This window comes from Bombina bombina, chromosome 3 (assembly GCF_027579735.1).
Source record: "Bombina bombina isolate aBomBom1 chromosome 3, aBomBom1.pri, whole genome shotgun sequence".
In the NCBI taxonomy this organism is placed as follows: Eukaryota; Metazoa; Chordata; class Amphibia; order Anura; family Bombinatoridae; genus Bombina; species Bombina bombina.
Window position 1 is genome coordinate 1,063,395,628 of NC_069501.1, and position 23,821 is coordinate 1,063,419,448.

The 23,821-nt window shown below is 41.9% G+C and overlaps 1 protein-coding gene across 1 annotated transcript in view; it reads right to left on the reverse strand.

Moving 5' to 3' along the window:
• Nucleotides 1–23,821, reverse strand: part of LOC128652613 (eukaryotic translation initiation factor 4B) — a 242,562-nt gene that overhangs the window by 85,026 nt on the left and 133,715 nt on the right. Inside the window, exons 9-10 of the mRNA XM_053705545.1 lie at nt 19,488–19,734; nt 18,987–19,078 (exon numbers count right to left, since the gene is read on the reverse strand). Of these exons, the coding sequence (XP_053561520.1) occupies nt 18,987–19,078; nt 19,488–19,734 (339 nt within the window). The remainder of the gene's footprint in view (nt 1–18,986; nt 19,079–19,487; nt 19,735–23,821) is intronic.

Below are 23,821 nucleotides of genomic sequence, written 5' to 3' on the forward strand. Positions count from 1 at the left end.
TAAACTTGATAACAAAGCACAAAAAACGTTTTAAAATAAAACCGTTACTGTCACTTTAAATTTTAAACTAAACACACTTTATTACTGCAATTGCGAAAAAGTATGAAGGAATTGTTCAAAATTCACCAAAATTTCACCACAGTGTCTTAAAGCCTTAAAAGTATTGCACACCAAATTTGGAAGCTTTAACCCTTAAAATAACGGAACCGGAGCCGTTTTTATATTTAACCCCTTTACAGTCCCTGGAATCTGCTTTGCTGAGACCCAACCAAGCCCAAAGGGGAATACGATACCAAATGATGCCTTCAGAAAGACTTTTCTATGTATCAGAGCTCCACACACATGCAGCTGCATGCCATGCTGTCCTCAAAAACAAGTGCGCCATACCGGCGCGAAAATGAGGCTCTGACTATGATTAGGGAAAGCCCCTAAAGAATAAGGTGTCAAAAACAGTGCCTGCCGATATAATCATATCAAAATACCCAGAATAAATGATTCCTCAAGGCTAAATATGTGTTAATAATGAATCGATTTAGCCCAGAAAAAGTCTACAGTCTTAATAAGCCCTTGTGAAGCCCTTATTTACTATCTTAATAAACATGGCTTACCGGATCCCATAGGGAAAATGACAGCTTCCAGCATTACATCGTCTTGTTAGAATGTGTCATACCTCAAGCAGTAAGAGACTGCACACTGTTCCCCCAACTGAAGTTAATTGCTCTCAACAGTCCTGTGTGGAACAGCCATGGATTTTAGTTACGGTGCTAAAATCATTTTCCTCATACAAACAGAAATCTTCATCTCTTTTCTGTTTCTGAGTAAATAGTACATACCAGCACTATTTTAAAATAACAAACTCTTGATTGAATAATAAAAACTACAGTTAAACACTAAAAAACTCTAAGCCATCTCCGTGGAGATGTTGCCTGTACAACGGCAAAGAGAATGACTGGGGTAGGCGGAGCCTAGGAGGGATCATGTGACCAGCTTTGCTGGGCTCTTTGCCATTTCCTGTTGGGGAGGAGAATATCCCACAAGTAAGGATGACGCCGTGGACCGGACACACCTATGTTGGAGAAATTGGTGTACACTGACCCTTTAAAGAGGATTTTGTGTAAATAACATAATTTATGCTTACCTGATAAATTCCTTTCTTCTGTTGTGTGATCAGTCCACGGGTCATCATTACTTCTGGGATATAACTCCTCCCCAACAGGAAATGCAAGAGGATTCACCCAGCAGAGCTGATATAGCTCCTCCCCTCTACGTCAGTCCCAGTCATTCGACCAAGAATCAACGAGAAAGGAGTAACCAAGGGTGAAGTGGTGACTGGAGTATAATTTAAAAGATATTTACCTGCCTTAAAAACAGGGCGGGCCGTGGACTGATCACACAACAGAAGAAAGGAATTTATCAGGTAAGCATAAATTATGTTTTCTTCTGTTATGTGTGATCAGTCCACGGGTCATCATTACTTCTGGGATACCAATACCAAAGCAAAAGTACACGGATGACGGGAGGGATAGGCAGGCTCATTATACAGAAGGAACCACTGCCTGAAGAACCTTTCTCCCAAAAATAGCCTCCGAAGAAGCAAAAGTGTCAAATTTGTAAAATTTGGAAAAAGTATGAAGCGAAGACCAAGTTGCAGCCTTGCAAATCTGTTCAACAGAGGCCTCATTCTTAAAGGCCCAAGTGGAAGCCACAGCTCTAGTGGAGTGAGCTGTAATTCTTTCAGGAGGCTGCTGTCCAGCAGTCTCATAGGCTAAACGTATTATGCTACGAAGCCAAAAAGAGAGAGAAGTAGCAGAAGCTTTTTGACCTCTCCTCTGTCCAGAATAAACGACAAACAGGGAAGAAGTTTGGCGAAAATCTTTAGTTGCCTGCAAGTAGAACTTGAGGGCACGAACTACATCCAGATTGTGTAGAAGACGTTCCTTCTTTGAAGAAGGATTTGGACACAAGGATGGAACAACAATCTCTTGATTGATATTCCTGTCAGTGACTACCTTAGGTAAGAACCCAGGTTTAGTACGCAGAACTACCTTGTCTGAGTGAAAAATCAGATAAGGAGAATCACAATGTAATGCTGATAACTCAGAGACTCTTCGAGCCGAGGAGATAGCCATTAAAAACAGAACTTCCAAGATAACAATTTTATATCAATGGAATGAAGGGGTTCAAACGGAACACCCTGTAAAACGTTAAGAACTAAGTTTAAACTCCATGGCGGAGCAACGGTTTTAAACACAGGCTTGATCCTAGCTAAAGCCTGACAAAAGGCCTGGACGTCTGGATTTTCTGACAGACGTCTGTGTAACAAGATGGACAGAGCTGAAATCTGTCCCTTTAATGAACTGGCTGATAAACCCTTTTCTAAACCTTCTTGTAGAAAGGACAATATCCTAGGGATCCTAACCTTACTCCAGGAGTAACGTTTGGATTCACACCAGTATAGGTATTTGCGCCATATTTTATGGTAAATCTTTCTGGTAACAGGCTTCCTAGCCTGTATCAGGGTATCAATAACCGACTCAGAAAAACCACGTTTTGATAAAATCAAGCGTTCAATTTCCAAGCAGTCAGTTTCAGAGAAGTTAGATTTTGATGTTTGAATGGACCCTGTATCAGAAGGTCCTGTCTTAGAGGTAGAGACCAAGGCGGACAGGATGACATGTCCACTAGATCTGCATACCAAGTCCTGCGTGGCCATGCAGGCGCTATTAGAATCACAGATGCTCTCTCCTGTTTGATTTTGGCAATCAATCGAGGAAGCAGCGGGAAGGGTGGAAACACATAAGCCATCCCGAAGTTCCAAGGTGCTGTCAAAGCATCTATCAGAACCGCTCCCGGATCCCTGGATCTGGACCCGTAGTGAGGAAGTTTGGCGTTCTGGCGAGACGCCATGAGATCTATCTCTGGTTTGCCCCAACGTCGAAGTATTTGGGCAAAGACCTCCGGATGAAGTTCCCACTCTCCCGGATGAAAAGTCTGGCGACTCAAGAAATCCGCCTCCCAGTTCTCCACTCCCGGGATGTGGATTGCTGACAGGTGGCAAGAGTGAGACTCTGCCCAGCGAATTATCTTTGATACTTCCATCATTGCTAGGGAGCTCCTTGTCCCTCCCTGATGGTTGATGTAAGCTACAGTCGTGATATTGTCCGACTGAAACCTGATGAACCCCCGAGTTGTTAATTGGGGCCAAGCCAGAAGGGCATTGAGAACTGCTCTCAATTCCAGAATGTTTATTGGAAGGAGACTCTCCTCCTGATTCCATAATCCCTGAGCCTTCAGAGAATTCCAGACAGCGCCCCAACCTAGTAGGCTGGCGTCTGTTGTTACGATTGTCCAGTCTGGCCTGCTGAATGGCATCCCCCTGGACAGGTGTGGCCGATAAAGCCACCATAGAAGAGAATTTCTGGTCTCTTGATTCAGATTCAGAGTAGGGGACAAATCTGAGTAATCCCCATTCCACTGACTTAGCATGCACAATTGCAGCGGTCTGAGGTGTAGGCGTGCAAAAGGTACTATGTCCATTGCCGCTACCATTAAGCCGATCACCTCCATGCATTGAGCTACTGACGGGTGTTGAATGGAATGAAGGACACGGCATGTATCTTGAAGCTTTGTTAACCTGTCTTCTGTCAGGTAAATCTTCATTTCTACAGAATCTATAAGAGTCCCCAAGAATGGAACTCTTGTGAGAGGAAAAAGAGAACTCTTCTTTTCGTTCACTTTCCATCCATGCGACCTTAGAAATGCCAGAACTAACTCTGTATGAGACTTGGCAGTTTGAAAGCTTGAAGCTTGTATTAGAATGTCGTCTAGGTACGGAGCTACCGAAATCCCTCGCGGTCTTAGTACCGCCAGAAGGGCACCCAGAACCTTTGTGAAGATTCTTGGGGCCGTAGCCAATCCGAATGGAAGAGCTACGAACTGGTAGTGCCTGTCTAGGAAGGCAAACCTTAGATACCGGTGATGATCTTTGTGAATCGGTATGTGAAGGTAAGCATCTTTTAAATCCACTGTGGTCATGTACTGACCCTTTTGGATCATGGGTAAGATTGTCCGAATAGTTTCCATTTTGAACGATGGAACTCTTAGGAATTTGTTTAGAATCTTTAAATCTAAGATTGGCCTGAAAGTTCCCTCTTTTTTGGGAACCACAAACAGGTTTGAGTAGAACCCTTGTCCTTGTTCCGACTGCGGAACCGGATGGATCACTCCCATTAATAACAGATCTTGTACGCAGCGTAGAAACGCTTCTCTCTTTATCTGGTTTGTTGACAACCTTGACAGATGAAATCTCCCTCTTGGGGGAGATAATTTGAAGTCTAGAAGGTATCCCTGAGATATGATCTCTAGCGCCCAGGGATCCTGAACATCTCTTGCCCAGGCCTGGGCGAAGAGAGAAAGTCTGCCCCCCACTAGATCCGGTCCCAGATCGGGGGCTCTCGGTTCATGCTGTCTTTGGGGCAGCAGCAGGTTTCCTGGCCTGTTTGCCCTTGTTCCAGGACTGGTTAGGTTTCCAGCCTTGCCTGTAACGAGCAACAGCTCCTTCCTGTTTTGGTGCAGTGGAGGTTGATGCTGCTCCTGTTTTGAAATTCCGAAAGGGACGAAAATTAGACTGTCTAGCCTTAGCTTTGGCTTTGTCTTGAGGTAGGGCGTGGCCCTTACCTCCTGTAATGTCAGCGATAATTTCTTTCAAACCGGGCCCAAATAAAGACTGCCCCTTGAAAGGTATATTAAGTAATTTGGACTTAGAAGTAACATCAGCTGACCAGGATTTTAGCCACAGTGCCCTACGTGCCTGTATGGCGAATCCTGAGTTCTTAGCCGTAAGTTTGGTTAAATGTACTACGGCCTCCGAAATGAATGAATTAGCTAGTTTAAGGACTCTAAGCCTGTCCATAATGTCGTCTAGCGTAGATGAACTAAGGTTCTCTTCCAGAGACTCAATCCAAAATGCTGCCGCAGCCGTAATCGGCGCGATACATGCAAGGGGTTGCAATATAAAACCTTGTTGAACAAACATTTTCTTAAGGTAACCCTCTAATTTTTTATCCATTGGATCTGAAAAAGCACAGCTATCCTCCACCGGGATAGTGGTACGCTTAGCTAAAGTAGAAACTGCTCCCTCCACCTTAGGGACCGTTTGCCATAAGTCCCGAGTGGTGGCGTCTATTGGAAACATTTTTCTAAATATTGGAGGGGGTGAGAACGGCACACCGGGTCTATCCCACTCCTTAGTAACAATTTCAGTTAATCTCTTAGGTATAGGAAAAACGTCAGTACTCGCCGGTACCGCAAAGTATTTATCCAACCTACACAGTTTCTCTGGTATTGCAACGGTGTTACAATCATTGAGAGCTGCTAAGACCTCCCCTAGTAATACACGGAGGTTCTCTAATTTAAATTTAAAATTTGAAATATCTGAATCCAATCTGTTTGGATCAGAACCGTCACCCACAGAATGAAGCTCTCCGTCCTCATGCTCTGCAAGCTGTGACGCAGTATCAGACATGGCCCTAGTATTGTCAGCGCACTCTGTTCTCACCCCAGAGTGATCGCGCTTGCCTCTTAGTTCTGGTAATTTAGACAAAACTTCAGTCATAACAGTAGCCATATCATGTAATGTTATTACTAGGCGCCATAATATCACGCACCTCCCGGGCGGGAGATGCAGGTACTGCCGCGTGAGGCGAGTTAGTCGGCATAACTCTCCCCTCGCAGTTTGGTGAAATTTGTTCACATTGTACAGATTGACTTTTATTTAAAGTAGCATCAATACAGTTAGTACATAAATTTCTATTGGGCTCCACCTTGGCATTGGAACAAATGACACAGATATCTTCCTCTGAGTCAGACATGTTTAACACACTAGCAATAACTTGCAACCTGGTTATAATCTTTTTTAGCAAAAACGTACTGTGCCTCAAAGAGGTACTAAACGATTAAATGACAGTTGAGATAATGAACTGAAAAACAGTTATAGCATCAAACTTTAAAACAACACAACTTTTAGCAAAGGTTTTGTTCCCATCAGTAAAATAACAATAATTAAATTTGAAATAAAAATACAGAGCAACGTTTTTATTCACAGTCAATATAAAATTCTCACAGCTCTGCTGAGAGAATATACCTCCCTTCAAAGAAGTTTGAAGACCCCTTAGATCTGTCAGAGATGAACCGGATCATGCAGGAAATATAAGAGTAGCTGACTGGAAATTTTTGATGCGTAGCAAAGAGCGCCAAAAACGGCCCCTCCCTCTCACACACAGCAGTGAAGAGAAACGAAACTGTCACAATTAAAGCAAACAACTGCCAAGTGGAAAATAATGCCCAAATATTTATTCACTCAGTACCTCAGCAATGTAAACGATTCTACATTCCAGCAAAAACGTTTAACATGACAAATACTTATTAAAAGGATTAGTGACCTTTAACAGAGTAGTTCCGGTGAAATACCATCCCCAGAATACTGAAGTGTATACATACATGTCATTATAACGGTATGGCAGGATTTTTTCATCAATTCCATTCAGAAAATAAAAACTGCTACATACCTCAATGCAGATTCATCTGCCCGCTGTCCCCTGATCTGAAGCTTTTACCTCCCTCAGATGGCCGAGAACAGCAATATGATCTTAACTACTCCGGTTAAAATCATAGTAAAAAACTCTGGTAGATTCTTCTTCAAACTCTGCCAGAGAAGTAATAACACGCTCCGGTGCTATTGTAAAATAACAAACTTTTGATTGAAGTCATAAAAACTAAGTATAATCACCATAGTCCTCTCACACATCCTATCTAGTTGTTGGGTGCAAGAGAATGACTGGGACTGACGTAGAGGGGAGGAGCTATATCAGCTCTGCTGGGTGAATCCTCTTGCATTTCCTGTTGGGGAGGAGTTATATCCCAGAAGTAATGATGACCCGTGGACTGATCACACATAACAGAAGAAATAAAGATACAGTAATTAGGTTTGCTCTCTTTGTAAGCTCAACCTGTTGCATTGAGCCGTGGTTTCAAAAAAGAAATGGCTGTATTTCATATACAAAAATTTACATATACATTTTCCTATACATTTTAAACTCTGCAGCTGGCATAAGTCATTGTAAACACATTAAGGAGACACCAATTTAAAAGTACAGTGTGTCTTTAAGTAAAAATGATTGGCTTCTCTCAGATCAAGGTAAAAACTAATCAACCTATGCCAATAAGAAAAACTCATCTTAAAACTTAAAAGGGACACTAAACATACAAAATAAGGTTATATAATTCTGCACATTATGCAGATATATATAACATTATCTTAACGGCACCCTTATAAATCCAATGCATTTCCTGATTTTTTAATCTGCTACCAGATCAGAGCGGGAGCGAGCTAAATTCACTTCAATGGCGCGATCGGGCGCACTGTGACTAGACAGCATGCCCGTGAAGCATTTTGAACAAGACCCGCTTAGTAGAAGCTTAAAGGGACAGTCTACACCAGAATTGTTTAAAAAGTTGGATAATCCCTTTATTACCAATTCCCCAGTTTTGCATAACCAACACAGTTATATTAATATACTTTTTACCTCTGTGATTACCTTGTATCTAAGCCTCTGCAGACTGCCCCCTTATCTCAGCGCTTTTGACAGACAAGCAGTTTAGCTAATCAGTGCAGACTCCTAAATAACTCCACGGGAGTGAGCACATTATCTATATGACACACATGAACTAGTACTGTCTAACTGAAAAACTTTCAAAATGCTCTGAGCTAAGAGGCGGTTTTCAACGGTTTAGAAATCAGTTTGAGCCTAGTTAGGTTTAGCTTTTGAAAAATACCACCAAGGGAACAAAGCAAATTTTGTGATAAAAGTCAATTGGAAAGTTGTTTAAATTTTCATGCCCTATCTGAATCATGAAAGTTTAATTTTGACTAGACTGTCCCTTTAAGCGGAGTCCAACTTTGGGATAAATTTTTTTTTATCAGGAAATACATTAGATTCATAAAGGTGCCGCTAAAATGTTATAATTCTGCACTATGTGCAGAATTATATAACATTATTCTGTATGTTTACTGTCCCTTTAATTCTGAAAAGAATAATAATAGTAAAAGTTGTAAAACACATGCTGGGGAGCTGCATACTTTATATTATAATATACTTTTAATGGAATATGTCTGGTAAACGGTGTATTATAGCTATTACCCCTTTTAATGTTTTTTTTTTTTCTCTAGAAAAGGTGCAAAGAAGGTATTGTCTATTTTATATAGCAATGATTATTTTCAATCCATGGAGAATAAAATTTAATTTGTTACATTCAAAGTGGTAACATAGAATTCAGGTACTAGTGGTACACCTTCCTACAGTAGAAAAACACTTCCCAGAAGTCTTCAGGGTGCCTTCCTCACCTACATATAACCTCCCTTTCTTCCTACACGTTTCAGCCAAGCAAGGACCTTTTTGAAGAGTTCAGATTAAAAAAAGAGAAGACAAAAGTCCTAAACATATTTTGGGGGAATAAATTGGAGTAGAGTCCTTTCAGCGAAGAAACTAGTTTAATTGATGAGCATAAATCTTATTTTATCTCACACTCATGGGGGCATTCAAGTCTTAGGAAAAACAGTCTGCTGTGCTATTTTCCAAAAGCTGCCTGTGAAGATCAAAACAATATCAAACAGATAAAAGTGCAAAGCAACTACTTGTTCTCCTTTGTAAGCTTTCAGAGTTGCGCTACTGAGGCTTAGGCTTAATACGGGACCCAGGAGGAATCAAGTCATTAAAGTCCTACACCAAGAAGACCACAGAACAAAACCAGAGAGCAAAAGAAACTTTAGGGGCTTTCAAACCAAATATATTACCATTACAGACTACAAAAATCCCTTATATTCATAGTAGCTTAAAATAGCTTTAACCATAGTCTAAATTATTAGTATAGACAAAAGGAACAATAATATTGTAACTGCTGTTCTGAGAATGAAACCTCCCCCAAAAAATGAACTAACATTTCAAAAGGACTGCATAAATATTTACATCCATCTGTTAGTAAACTGTGCTATACTGTTCTTATATCTACAAGTGTAGGGCTCGTTTTATTAAAGGGACATGATGCCCAAAGTTTAAAGCACTTGGAAGTGATGCAGCATAGCTGTTAAAAGCAGACTAAAAAATATCACCTGAACATCTTTATGTAAAAAAAGATAGATATTTTTCCTCAAAATTTCCTAAGTATTCACACCCCACTGTGAAGTGATTAAGTAGCCAATCAGGATGCTACTCCCTGGACTTGCAAGGGAGTGTGTATCTGGCATGTGCAGGCAGTGTCATGTTATTTTACTTCCCAAATTTTTTCTCTCATGATTCAGATGGAGAATACAATTTTAAACAACTTTCTAATTTATTTCTATTATCTAATCTGTTTCATTCTCTTGGTATCATTTGTTTAAGGAGCAGCAATGCACAACTGGTTTCTAACACATAGGTGAGCCAATCACAATCAATATATATATGCAGCCACCAATCAACAGCTAGAACCTAGGTTCTCTGCTGCTCCTGAGCTTGCCTAGATAAACCTTTCAGCAAATGATAACAAGAGAAGGAAGCAAATTAAATAGAAGTACATAGGAAAGTTGTTTAAAATTGTATTCTCTATCTCAATCATGAAAGAAAATGTTTGGGTTTCATGTCCCTTTAAGGAAGTTTACAATGAAATCTCACAAGATTTCAGTGAAATTTTATGAGATCACAACAAAGCAAAAAATATGACCTCAGCACTGCTGATGGGCGTTTTTTCAACTTACAGCTGGACAGCAGCTGAAGTATAACTGTTCACAGAGCACTTACTCTGGTGAGCTGAAGAAATTTTAAAGGTAAAATCTTCCCTTTTTACATAGAGATGTTCCTTTGATATTTTCATGTCAGTTTTTTTTTTTTTACAGTTTTGCTGCATCACTTTTTTAAGTATTTTAGCATGACTATTATGTCCCTTTAATTTGTACTATAATAGTTTAATTTCCCTTTAATTGCATGGAAATGGGTGCAAAAACATTAGAAACCTGTTCCCAGTTTGGCAGAGCAGGAAGACTAAAAAAGACAATACTGATGAGATATGTAGAAAATTTTGCCTTTGAGAAAATTTGCCAAGCCAGGTCAAAGAAATAAATAAAAAAAATATTAAAGACTACCTATCCGTCACAGCCTTAACCCCTTGAGTACTAACGACGGCTCTGAGCCATAGCAGAGTTTCCCACTCTGGTGCTAACGACGGCTCAGAGCCGTCGCTAGCACTCTCCCGCCTTGAGGGAGATCTGGGGGCTCCCACCCGCTCCTATCATGGCGATCGGGCCTGCATAGTGACAGGCATCACCGGGGCCTGTATCTCAGGCATCTAAGCAGCTAACCTTTCCAAAAGTGTAAGTCTTGGGGATCTGGGGGGGGAAGAGAAGTAAAAAACAAAAAAAAAACAAAAAAAAAAAAAACACAACTTAAAACAGCTTAGCACCCAGGTGGGAAAGTACTTAGCACTCAAAGGGTTAAAGAAAGATAAAATCAAGATATAGTTAAACATTTTTTGTAACTAAATACATGTACATAAACCCCCCAAAAAAAAAGAACGAACAATTTTAAACTTAAAGTGAATGTAAAGTTTCATCAAGTAGTGCCAGGTTTTTAAAAAACAGAATTTATGTTTACCTGATAAATTTCTTTCTCCAACGGTGTGTCCGGTCCACGGCGTCATCCTTACTTGTGGGATATTCTCCTCCCCAACAGGAAATGGCAAAGAGCCCAGCAAAGCTGGTCACATGATCCCTCCTAGGCTCCGCCTACCCCAGTCATTCGACCGACGTTAAGGAGGAATAATAGCATAGGAGAAACCATATGGTACCGTGGTGACTGTAGTTAAAGAAAATAAATTATCAGACCTGATTAAAAAACCAGGGCGGGCCGTGGACCGGACACACCGTTGGAGAAAGAAATTTATCAGGTAAACATAAATTCTGTTTTCTCCAACATAGGTGTGTCCGGTCCACGGCGTCATCCTTACTTGTGGGAACCAATACCAAAGCTTTAGGACACGGATGAAGGGAGGGAGCAAATCAGGTCACCTAAATGGAAGGCACCACGGCTTGCAAAACCTTTCTCCCAAAAATAGCCTCAGAAGAAGCAAAAGTATCAAACTTGTAAAATTTGGTAAAAGTGTGCAGTGAAGACCAAGTCGCTGCCCTACATATCTGATCAACAGAAGCCTCGTTCTTGAAGGCCCATGTGGAAGCCACAGCCCTAGTGGAATGAGCCGTGATTCTTTCGGGAGGCTGCCGTCCGGCAGTCTCGTAAGCCAATCTGATGATGCTTTTAATCCAAAAAGAGAGAGAGGTAGAAGTTGCTTTTTGACCTCTCCTTTTACCTGAATAAACAACAAACAGGGAAGATGTTTGTCTAAAATCCTTTGTAGCATCTAAATAGAATTTTAGAGCGCGAACAACATCCAAATTGTGCAACAAGCGTTCCTTCTTTGAAACTGGTTTCGGACACAGAGAAGGTACGATAATCTCCTGGTTAATGTTTTTGTTAGAAACAACTTTTGGAAGAAAACCAGGTTTAGTACGTAAAACCACCTTATCTGCATGGAACACCAGATAAGGAGGAGAACACTGCAGAGCAGATAATTCTGAAACTCTTCTAGCAGAAGAAATTGCAACTAAAAACAAAACTTTCCAAGATAATAACTTAATATCAACGGAATGTAAGGGTTCAAACGGAACCCCCTGAAGAACTGAAAGAACTAGATTGAGACTCCAAGGAGGAGTCAAAGGTTTGTAAACAGGCTTGATTCTAACCAGAGCCTGAACAAAGGCTTGAACATCTGGCACAGCTGCCAGTTTTTTGTGAAGTAACACCGACAAGGCAGAAATCTGTCCCTTCAGGGAACTTGCCGATAATCCTTTTTCCAATCCTTCTTGAAGGAAGGATAGAATCCTAGGAATCTTAACCTTGTCCCAAGGGAATCCTTTAGATTCACACCAACAGATATATTTTTTCCAAATTTTGTGGTAAATCTTTCTAGTTACAGGCTTTCTGGCCTGAACAAGAGTATCGATAACAGAATCTGAGAAACCTCGCTTCGATAAAATCAAGCGTTCAATCTCCAAGCAGTCAGCTGGAGTGAAACCAGATTCGGATGTTCGAACGGACCCTGAACAAGAAGGTCTCGTCTCAAAGGTAGCTTCCAAGGTGGAGCCGATGACATATTCACCAGATCTGCATACCAAGTCCTGCGTGGCCACGCAGGAGCTATCAAGATCACCGACGCCCTCTCCTGATTGATCCTGGCTACCAGCCTGGGGATGAGAGGAAACGGCGGGAACACATAAGCTAGTTTGAAGGTCCAAGGTGCTACTAGTGCATCCACTAGAGCCGCCTTGGGATCCCTGGATCTGGACCCGTAGCAAGGAACTTTGAAGTTCTGACGAGAGGCCATCAGATCCATGTCTGGAATGCCCCAAAGTTGAGTGACTTGGGCAAAGATTTCCGGATGGAGTTCCCACTCCCCCGGATGCAATGTCTGACGACTCAGAAAATCCGCTTCCCAATTTTCCACTCCCGGGATGTGGATAGCAGACAGGTGGCAGGAGTGAGACTCCGCCCATAGAATAATCTTGGTCACTTCTTCCATCGCTAGGGAACTCCTTGTTCCCCCCTGATGGTTGATGTACGCAACAGTCGTCATGTTGTCTGATTGAAACCGTATGAACTTGGTCCTCGCTAGCTGAGGCCAAGCCTTGAGAGCATTGAATATCGCTCTCAGTTCCAGAATATTTATCGGTAGAAGAGATTCTTCCCGAGACCAAAGACCCTGAGCTTTCAGGGATCCCCAGACCGCGCCCCAGCCCATCAGACTGGCGTCGGTCGTGACAATGACCCACTCTGGTCTGTGGAATGTCATCCCTCGTGACAGGTTGTCCAGGGACAGCCACCAACGGAGTGAGTCTCTGGTCCTCTGATTTACTTGTATCTTTGGAGACAAGTCTGTATAGTCCCCATTCCACTGACTGAGCATGCACAGTTGCAATGGTCTTAGATGAATGCGCGCAAAAGGAACTATGTCCATTGTCGCTACCATCAACCCGATCACTTCCATGCACTGAGCTACGGAAGGAAGAGGAACGGAATGAAGTATTCGACAAGAGTCCAGAAGCTTTGTCTTTCTGGCCTCTGTTAGAAAAATCCTCATTTCTGAGGAGTCTATAATTGTTCCCAAGAAGGGAACCCTTGTTGACGGGGATAGAGAACTCTTTTCCACGTTCACTTTCCAGCCGTGCGATCTGAGAAAGGCCAGGACGATGTCCGTGTGAGCCTTTGCTCGAGGGAGGGACGACGCTTGAATCAGAATGTCGTCCAGGTAAGGTACAACTGCAATGCCCCTTGGTCTTAGCACAGCTAGAAGGGACCCTAGTACCTTTGTGAAAATCCTTGGAGCAGTGGCTAATCCGAAAGGAAGCGCCACGAACTGGTAATGTTTGTCCAGGAATGCAAACCTTAGGAACCGATGATGTTCCTTGTGGATAGGAATATGTAGATACGCATCCTTTAAATCCACCGTGGTCATGAATTGACCTTCCTGGATGGAAGGAAGGATAGTTCGAATGGTTTCCATCTTGAAAGATGGGACCTTGAGAAATTTGTTTAAGATCTTGAGATCTAGGATTGGTCTGAACGTTCCCTCTTTTTTGGGAACTATGAACAGATTGGAGTAGAACCCCATCCCTTGTTCTCTCAATGGAACAGGATGAATCACTCCCATTTTTAACAGGTCTTCTACACAATGTAAGAACGCCTGTCTTTTTATGTGGTCTGAAGACAACTGAGACCTGTGGAACCTTCCCCTTGGGGGAAGTCCCTTGAATTCCAGAAGATAACCCTGGGAGACTATTTCTAGCGCCCAAGGATCCAGAACATCTCTTGCCCAAGCCTGAGCGAAGAGAGAGAGTCTGCCCCCCACCAGATCCGGTCCCGGATCGGGGGCCGATATTTCATGCTGTCTTGGTAGCAGTGGCAGGTTTCTTTGCCTGCTTTCCCTTGTTCCAGCCTTGCATTGGTCTCCAAGCTGGCTTGGCCTGAGAAGTATTACCCTCTTGCTTAGAGGACGTAGCACCTTGGGCTGGTCCGTTTTTACGAAAGGGACGAAAATTAGGTCTATTTTTTGCCTTGAAAGGCCGATCCTGAGGAAGGGCATGGCCCTTACCCCCAGTGATATCAGAGATAATCTCTTTCAAGTCAGGACCAAACAGCGTTTTCCCCTTGAAAGGAATGTTTAGTAGCTTGTTCTTGGAAGACGCATCAGCCGACCAAGATTTCAACCAAAGCGCTCTGCGCGCCACAATAGCAAACCCAGAATTCTTAGCCGCTAACTTAGCCAATTGCAAAGAGGCGTCTAGAGTGAAAGAATTAGCCAATTTGAGAGCATTGACTCTGTCCATAATCTCCTCATAAGGAGGAGAGTCACTATCGAGCACCTTAATCAGTTCATCAAACCAGAAATATGCGGCTGTAGTGACAGGGACAATGCATGAAATGGGTTGTAGAAGGTAACCCTGCTGAACAAACATCTTTTTAAGCAAACCTTCTAATTTTTTATCCATAGGATCTTTGAAAGTACAACTATCCTCTATGGGAATAGTGGTGCGTTTGTTTAAAGTAGAAACCGCTCCCTCGACCTTGGGGACTGACTGCCATAAGTCCTTTCTGGGGTCGACCATAGGAAACAATTTTTTAAATATGGGGGGAGGGACTAAAGGAATACCGGGCCTTTCCCATTCTTTATTAACAATGTCCGCCACCCGCTTGGGTATAGGAAAAGCTTCTGGGAGCCCCGGCACCTCTAGGAACTTGTCCATTTTACATAGTTTCTCTGGGATGACCAAATTTTCACAATCATCCAGAGTGGATAATACCTCCTTAAGCAAAATGCGGAGATGTTCCAATTTAAATTTAAAAGTAATCACATCAGATTCAGCCTGCTGAGAAATGTTCCCTAAATCAGTAATTTCTCCCTCAGACAAAACCTCCCTGGCTCCCTCAGATTGGGTTAGGGGCCCTTCAGAGATATTAATATCAGCGTCGTCATGCTCTTCAGTAACTAAAACAGAGCATCCACGCTTACGCTGACAAGGGTTCATTTTGGCTAAAATGTTTTTGACAGAATTATCCATTACAGCCGTTAATTGTTGCATAGTAAGGAGTATTGGCGCGCTAGATGTACTAGGGGCCTCCTGAGTGGGCAAGACTCGTGTAGACGAAGGAGGGAATGATGCAGTACCATGCTTACTCCCCTCACTTGAGGAATCATCTTGGGCATCATTGTCATTATCACATAAATCACATTTATTTAAATGAATAGGAATTCTGGCTTCCCCACATTCAGAACACAGTCTATCTGGTAGTTCAGACATGTTAAACAGGCATAAACTTGATAAGAAAGTACAAAAAACGTTTTGAAATAAAACCGTTACTGTCACTTTAAATTTTAAACTGAACACACTTTATTACTGCAATTGCGAAAAACCATGAAGGAATTGTTCAAAATTCACCAAACTTTCACCACAGTGTCTTAAAGCCTTGAAAATATTGCACACCAATTTTGGAAGCTTTAACCCTTAAAATAACGGAACCGGAGCCGTTTTAAGCTTTAACCCCTTTACAGTCCCTGGTATCTGCTTTGCTGAGACCCAACCAAACCCAAGGGGAATACGATACCAAATGATGCCTTCAGAAGTCTTTTATCAGTATCAGAGCTCCTCTCACATGCGACTGCATGCCATGCCTCTCAAAAAACAAGTGCGCAACACCGGCGCGAAAATGAGACTCTGCCTATGCTTTGGGAAAGCCCCTAAAGAATAAGGTGTCTAAAACAGTGCCTGCCGATATAAATATATCAAAATACCCAGAATAAATGATTCCTCAAGGCTAAATAAGTGTTAATATCAATCGATTTAGCCCAAAAAATGTCTACAGTCTAAATAAGCCCTTGTGAAGCCCTTATTTACAATCGAAATAAACATGGCTTACCGGATCCCATAGGGAAAATGACAGCTTCCAGCATTACATCGTCTTGTTAGAATGTGTCATACCTCAAGCAGCAAAGGACTGCAAACTGTTCCCCCAACTGAAGTTAATGCTCTCAACAGTCCTGTGTGGAACAGCCATGGATTTTAGTTACGGTTGCTAAAATCATTTTCCTCATACAAACAGAATTCTTCATCTCTTTTCTGTTTCTGAGTAAATAGTACGTACCAGCACTATTTGAAAATAACAAACTCTTGATTGAATAATGAAAAACTACAGTTAAACACTAAAAAACTCTAAGCCATCTCCGTGGAGATGTTGCCTGTACAACGGCAAAGAGAATGACTGGGGTAGGCGGAGCCTAGGAGGGATCATGTGACCAGCTTTGCTGGGCTCTTTGCCATTTCCTGTTGGGGAGGAGAATATCCCACAAGTAAGGATGACGCCGTGGACCGGACACACCTATGTTGGAGAAATACTATTAAAAACAGGGGCACTTTCATTGATGAAACTTTACATTGCAGCATATTTGTAGAAATACTTACCTCTTCGTCTTGAAAGCCGCTCCAGCGCTTCGCCAGCCCGTCGCAAGGCTCTTCCTATGTCAGCAATTAAGATTCCGGCATCCTCCAATCACGGCTCCCCCCCCCCCCCCCGGGGGAAGCATTGTCTAAAGCAACGCCGTGATTGGAGGAAGGCTGGAATCGTCATTTCTGACGTAGGAAGAGGCTTGCGACAGGCGAGGGAAGCGACATCATCAGCGATTCGGCTTTCAAGATGAAGAGTTAAGTATTTCTACAAATATGGTGCAATGTAAAGTTTCATCAATGAAAGTGCCCCTGTTTTTAATAGTATTTTTAAAAACCAGGCACTACTTGATGAAACTTTACACATTCACTTTAACAGAGCTAGGTTCTTTCATCTCAACACCGAAAGCTAAAAGTACTGTTTTAAGCCAATATTTAGGTCTGATCAGAACTATAAATGGAAGGCTATTCCACACACTGCTCACCCTATTATACAAAAAAATAAGAGCAATATTGTATCGGGGATTACAGAAACTGAGCCCCTGTGAGAGGAACCAGAGGAAGATCTGTGCCTGCACCACTTAGAAACAATTGCATTTCATCAGTGCTTGGACTTGACAGCACATCTCCTCAGGACTACAAAGGTATAGGGATAAAAAAAGACCTAGAAATCTTAAGACAAAGTCTTCTGCAAGAAAGCATTAGAGGAATCAGTGAAAAAAAATGTCCCTAGGGCAACCTAGGCTCAGAACACGAGATTGTGTCCAGGTTTATCCTCAAATTCCTCAAGATTTTTCAACATGAACCTATTCCTCAATAGCAGCAGCAAAATACAAACCTTAAACTGTATTTGTTCTGTAAGATTTAACAAGCTCATGGCCTATAGGACTGTTAACCTTCTCTCATTAATATGGGAACCAATACCTTTCTAGGCCATATCAAGAACCAAATATGTTTACCCACAAAGCAATTATAGCAAAGCTAAAAATACACTTACCTTGGCAGCAGAAGCGAGGAGGGGCACCGCGCAGGAGTAGGGAACAGGAAAGCAGAAGCTGTGAATGCTGAAAACACTTGAGTAGTGCTTTGCAGAAGCAGCAAAGATGTATTAGCAGTAGCAGCAACATGATAGTGCTACCTGAACGCAAGCTTCATTCTTTCTACCTCTGTAAACTCGATCCTAAGGCAGGAAATTCCAAAACCAGTGTTCAGTATGTAACAGCCACAACAATGAAGAAGTGTAAAAATATTGTCAATGGAGAAAAACTATATAAAAATAAAACAAAAAAAAAAAACAACAAAAATATACGGAGGCAAGCAATGCCCCATACACCCAAAGCCCACAGATTAATACAACCTGACCTGCAGAAGGCTAACACATCCCCACACGTCTGTAAAGCTGAGCTGAAGTGTTCACAATCCACTGATCCAGCGTTGAACAACTGGATCTCCTTTGAAATGTACCCTTGTTTGCTCCTCCAAGGTTACATGGGGACACTTGAGAGCATTATGTATATTATCTAGGGAAACTCCCCAAAGTGTGCTTACACACATTAGTGGCCTGCATGAGGAAACCAACAGGCAATCCTAAGAGAAGCTAGAGGGTGGCTGGATCCTTTCAGTATAACAGGTTTGCTACTGAAAGAGATAAACCTTCTTCTGTACAAAACAACAAAAACTCTTCAATTGGAGCATTACTGTAGTATTACCTCAATGCAGATCTCAAGTAAGCAGGAAGAGGAGGGTTATGTAGGAAAATTATGCAGCCTGACAACGTCTGGGAGGTTTCTATCTACTAGTACCTCATCTTGCCAAAGATATAGCCACCAGGCTAATGGACTTCTGTGTTCTTTAGCCTACATACAGACATTTTCTGTCCATGTTAAATATGCTCCAACAGGATATCTTTAGACATTTTTGTTTACATGGGTGCATAATATTGAGCACTTTGCTGTAAGACATTACCACTTTCAGATTATTTTTTTTATGTATATATTGGTCGACATGGGATTGATACTATGTTAGGGACAAAAAAAATGTTAACCACTAGCGTTAAGTATCACAAGCAAATATGAATAATTTTTAAAATGTTTATTTAATGTATTACTTCAGTACAAAAAAAAAAAAAAGTCTGTTTTCAACAATATTTCTCCCGATTCTCCTGGTCTCACAGTTATAACAAATGGTTACTATGAGAGTAGAACACGCATCTGCTGCTTTATTATCTTTTTGCAAACTGCATGAATAGTAGATGCCTACACAGGACATTTCTCGATTTAATATTTTTTTTGCCATGCAAAAGTTCAAAGAAAAAAAAATCCATTGTTGAGCAAGTATCACTACTGTTATTTGAAAAGGAATATAATAAAGGCTTAGTGGTCCTTGTAACTGCCAAGTTCTTACTCACTCCTGGAAGAATTGGCAGTGGTGCCTGTTTGTGAAGACTCACTGCCAGTCCTAGAACGTTCTTGGTTCTCCTCACTTCGCCAGCTAGGATGCCTGCAAGACAAAAAAATTAGACATTATTGCTTCTAACAGCTTCGAGCAACATCTGAAAAAAGGGACACTGTATTATATTATTCCCCAGTTACTTTGCATAGTATTAACATGTAAAACAAAAGGTAATTCCAGCCTGTTATAAGTTAAAAATGAGCCTTCATTAGCCCTTAGTTAAGTTCAATAGTTGGCCTGAAACATTGTCCTTTTTAACTTGGACCCTAAAATAGCTGTGAAATAAAGGTTAATTTAAAAAAAATGGATTTTTGCTTTTTGGAACTGGCAAATTCTGGTTTCCGTGCCTGAACATTAGTGGGTGCTGTCTTCTACCTTTGACATCTTTTAAATTAGTAATAAATGTACGCTACAAACATGTAAAACAATACACATTTTATCCTGATTTTAACGTCACCTTTCTCTAGGCTTTCTTTCTAGTTGTCTTGGTACATCATCCAGATGTCGTTGCTGCAGTTTCTCTTGTTCTTTCTGCAGTCGTTCTTCAACCTCCCTTTCCCTAGCAGCTGTGTCTACAGGCTTTGCGCCTCCAAATATCGATGCTGCACGACTGGTAGGTGCTGGGCCTCCACTAGCAGGAGTTGGTTCTTCTTCTTTAGGTGCTGTACGTGGTTTAAGGTTCAGTTTTGGCCTCTGAGGAGGACCTGTATGATTAAAACCCATATTGTAATAACAAAACCATAAAGAAAAAAACAAACAAATCATAAAATGCATGGAAGTGAAGCATTACACGTAATCAAGATACCTGATAAAAACAAACAAAACAAAAAATGCATGGAAGTGAAGCATTACACGTAATCAAGATAAGAGACCTGAATTTTTTTATTTTTTTTTAAAGTATGCATCAGAAATGTCATCATTACAAATTAAATTCTAGTCTGTTGCATCATTATGGCAGGATCTTATATGCAATGTAAATATGTTGGCTCAAGATAACGGTCATAAAAGAAATGAAAAACATAACCGACTTTAAAAGGGACAGACCCACGATTAAAAGAGCTTTAGTAAAAAAATTAATTTATGCTTACCTGATAAATGTGTTTCTTTCTTGACACAGTGAGTCCACGGATCATCATAATTACTATTGGGAATATCACTCAAGATCAGCAGGAGGAGGCAAAGAGCACCACAGCAAAGCTGTTAAATACCACTCCCCTTACCCACAACCCCCAGTCATTCGACCAAAGGGAAAGAAGAAAGGAAGTAATATAAGGTGCAGAGGTGCCTGAGGTTTATGGAAAAAACTGTCTGAAAATACAGGGCGGGCCGTGGACTCACCGTGTCAAGAAAGAAACAAATTTATCAGGTAAGCATACATTTTATTTTCTTTCTAATGACACGGTGAGTCCACGGATCATCATAATTACTATTGGGAATCAATACCCAAGCTAGAGGACACGGATGATTAGGGAAGGACAAGACAGTTAGCCTAAACAGAAGACACCACAGCTTGAAGAACCTTTCTCCCCAAAACAGCCTCAGCTGAAGCAAACGTATCAAATTTGTAAAATTTAGAAAAAGTGTGTAAAGAGGACTAAGTGGCAGCTTTGGAAATCTGATCCACAGAAGCACCATTTTTGAAAGCCCAGGTAGAATAAACAGCCCTCGTTGAATGAGCCGTGATTTTCTTAGGAGGCTGCTGACCCGCAGTCTCATATGCCAAGCGAATAATACTCCTCAACCAACAAGAAAGCAAAGTATTCGTAGCTTTCTGACCCTTACGCTTCCCAGAAAAGATAAAAGAAGAAGACTGACGAAAATCCTTAGTCGCCTGTAAATAATATTTCAAAGCACAAACTACATCAAGATTGTGCAACAAATGTTCCTTATGAGAAGGAGGATTAGGACACAAAGGAGGAACAACAATTTCTTTATTAATATTTTTATCTGAAACAACCTTAGGAAGAAAACCTAAAGCTGTACGAATGAAAAAGAAAAAGAGCTTCACATTGCAACGTTGAGAGCTCCGAAACTCTTCGAGCCGAAGCGATAGCAACCAAAAACAAAACCTTCCAGGTTAACAACTTAATATCCAAAGAATGCATAGGCTCAAACGGAGCCTGTTGAAGAACTCTCAAAACTAAATTAAGTCAGCTTCAGAGAAACGAGATTTGGATGAAGGAAGGGACCCTGAAGTAGAAGGTCCTTCCTCAACGGGAGACTCCAAAGTGGAAAGGATGACATCTCCACCAGATCTGCATACCAGATCCTGCGAGGCCACGCCGGTGCAATGAGAATTACGGACGCCCTATCCTGTCGGATCCGAGCAATAACTCGAGGAAGAAGGGCCAACGGAGGAAACCCGTATGCCAGACTGAGCTTCTAAGGAACTGCTAGAGCATCCATTTAAACCGCTTGAGGATCCCTTGAACTCGAACCATACTTCGGAAGCTTGGCATTTTGACGAGATGCCATAAGATCCAACTCCGGTAGACATCACTTGAGAATCAAACTGGAAAACACCTCCGGATGAAGTTCCCACTCCCCCGGATGAAAAGACTGTCTGCTCAGAAAATCTGCTTCCCAATTTTCCACCCCTGGAATGTGTATCGCAGACAGACAACAATTGTGAGCCTCCACCCACTGAATAATCCTGGCTACCTCCATCACCAAGGAACTCTGAGTTCTTCCCTGATGATTGATGTAAGCCACGGATGTTATATTGTCCGACTGAAATCTGATAAACTGGGTTGAAGCCAATTGAGGCCAGGCCAGAAGAGCATTGAAGATTGCCCTCAGCTCTAAAGACATTTATAGGAAGGACCGATTCCTCCCGAGTCCACAGACCCTGAGCCTTCTGTGAAACCCAGACAGCACCCCAACCCAGCAAACTGGCATCCGTGGTCACAATCACCCAGGAAGGCCTGCAAAAACAGGTTCCCTGGGAAAGAAAATCCTGAGACAACCACCACGGAAGAGAATCTCTTGCCGCCTGATCTAAAACAATCTTTGGAGACAGATCCATATAATCCCTGTTTCTCAGCATGCATAACTGCAGAGGTCTGAGATGAAACCGGGCAAACGGAATGATGTCCATGACCGAAACCATCAGAACAATAACCTCCATACACTGGGCCACCGAAGGCCGAGGAGATGACTGAAGAGCCAGACATGAATTGAACATTTTTGACTTTTTTTGCCTCTGTCAAAAAGATCTTGATTTCCAGAGTCTATAATGGTTCTCAAAAATACCACTCTTGTAGCCGGAACCAAGGAACTTTTTCCTAAATTCACCTTCCAACCGTGGGAGCGCAGAAAAGACAACTCTGTGTGGGAGTTTGGTAGTTGAAAAGATGGTGCCTGAACTAGAATGTCGTCCAGATAAGGAGCTACCGCAACTCCCTGCAATCTGAGAACTGCCAGCAACGCATCCAGAACCTTTGAAAACACCCTGGGAGCTGTTGCAATACCAAAGGGGAGAATCACAAACTGAAAATGTTTGTCTAGAAAGGCAAATCTCAGAAACTTGTGATGATCCTTGTGGATGGGAATATGCAGATACGCATCCTTCAGATTTACTGTAGTCATGAATTGACCAAATAGAGCCCATCTTGAAAGACGGAACTCTGAGAAACATGTTTACACACTTGAGATCCAGGATGGGTCTGAAAGTTCCCTCCTTTTTTGGAACAATGAACAGATTGGAATAGAAACCCATCCCTGCTCCTGAACTGGAACAGGAACTATCACTCCCATGTCAGAAAGATCCTGAACACAACTTAAGAATGCCTCTCTTTATCTGGTTTACAGATAAAACCTGCCCCTGGGAGGAAAATTTTTGAACTCCAGCTTGTATCCCTGGGACACAATATCTACCACCCAGGGATCTGAAACATCCTGCCCCCCACACGATCCATTCCCGGATCGCGGGCAGACCCTTCAAGCTGACTTTGAATCAGTAGCAGGCTTTTTAGATTGCTTCCCCTTGCTCCAGGACTGATTGGACTTCCAAGAGGGCTTGGACTGATCCTGCTTGGAGGAGGAAGACTTACCAGAGAAGTTACGAAAGGAACAAAAATTACTCTGACGACCCTTCTGTTTATTTCTCCTATCCCGAAGAAGAGAATGACCCTTCCCTCCAGTGATATCAGAAATAATCTCAGCCAAACCAGGCCCAAACAAGGTCTTCCATTTGTAAGGAATGGATAAAATCTTAGATTTAGATGATACATCCGCAGACCAAGACTTTAACCATAAAGCCCTGCGTGCCAAAACAGCAAAGCCAGAGATCTTTGCTCCTAACTTGATGACCTGTAAAGAAGCATCCGCAATAAAAGAATTAGCCAATTTTAAAGCCTTAATTCTATTCTGAATTTCCTCCGAAGGAGATTCCTGTTGAATAGAATCAGACAATGCATCAAACCAATATGCAGCCATACTGGTAAGTGTTGCAATACACGCAGCAGGTTGCCATTGGAACCCCTGATGAACATACATCCTTTTAAGTAAAGCTTCTAACTTCTTATCCATAGGATCATTAAAGGAACAACTATCCTCAATAGGAATAGTGGTCCTCTTAGCTAAAGTAGAAATAGCTCCCTCTACTTTAGGAACCGTCTGCCAAGATTCCTTAAAAGAATCCGCAATAGGAAACATCTTCCTAAAAATAGGAGAAAAAAGGAATTCCAGGCTTCTCCCTTTCCCGTGCAATAATTTCCGAAACACGTTCTGGAACAGGAAAAACTTCCGCCACAGAAGGAACCTCAAAAAATGTGTTAAGTTACTAGCCTT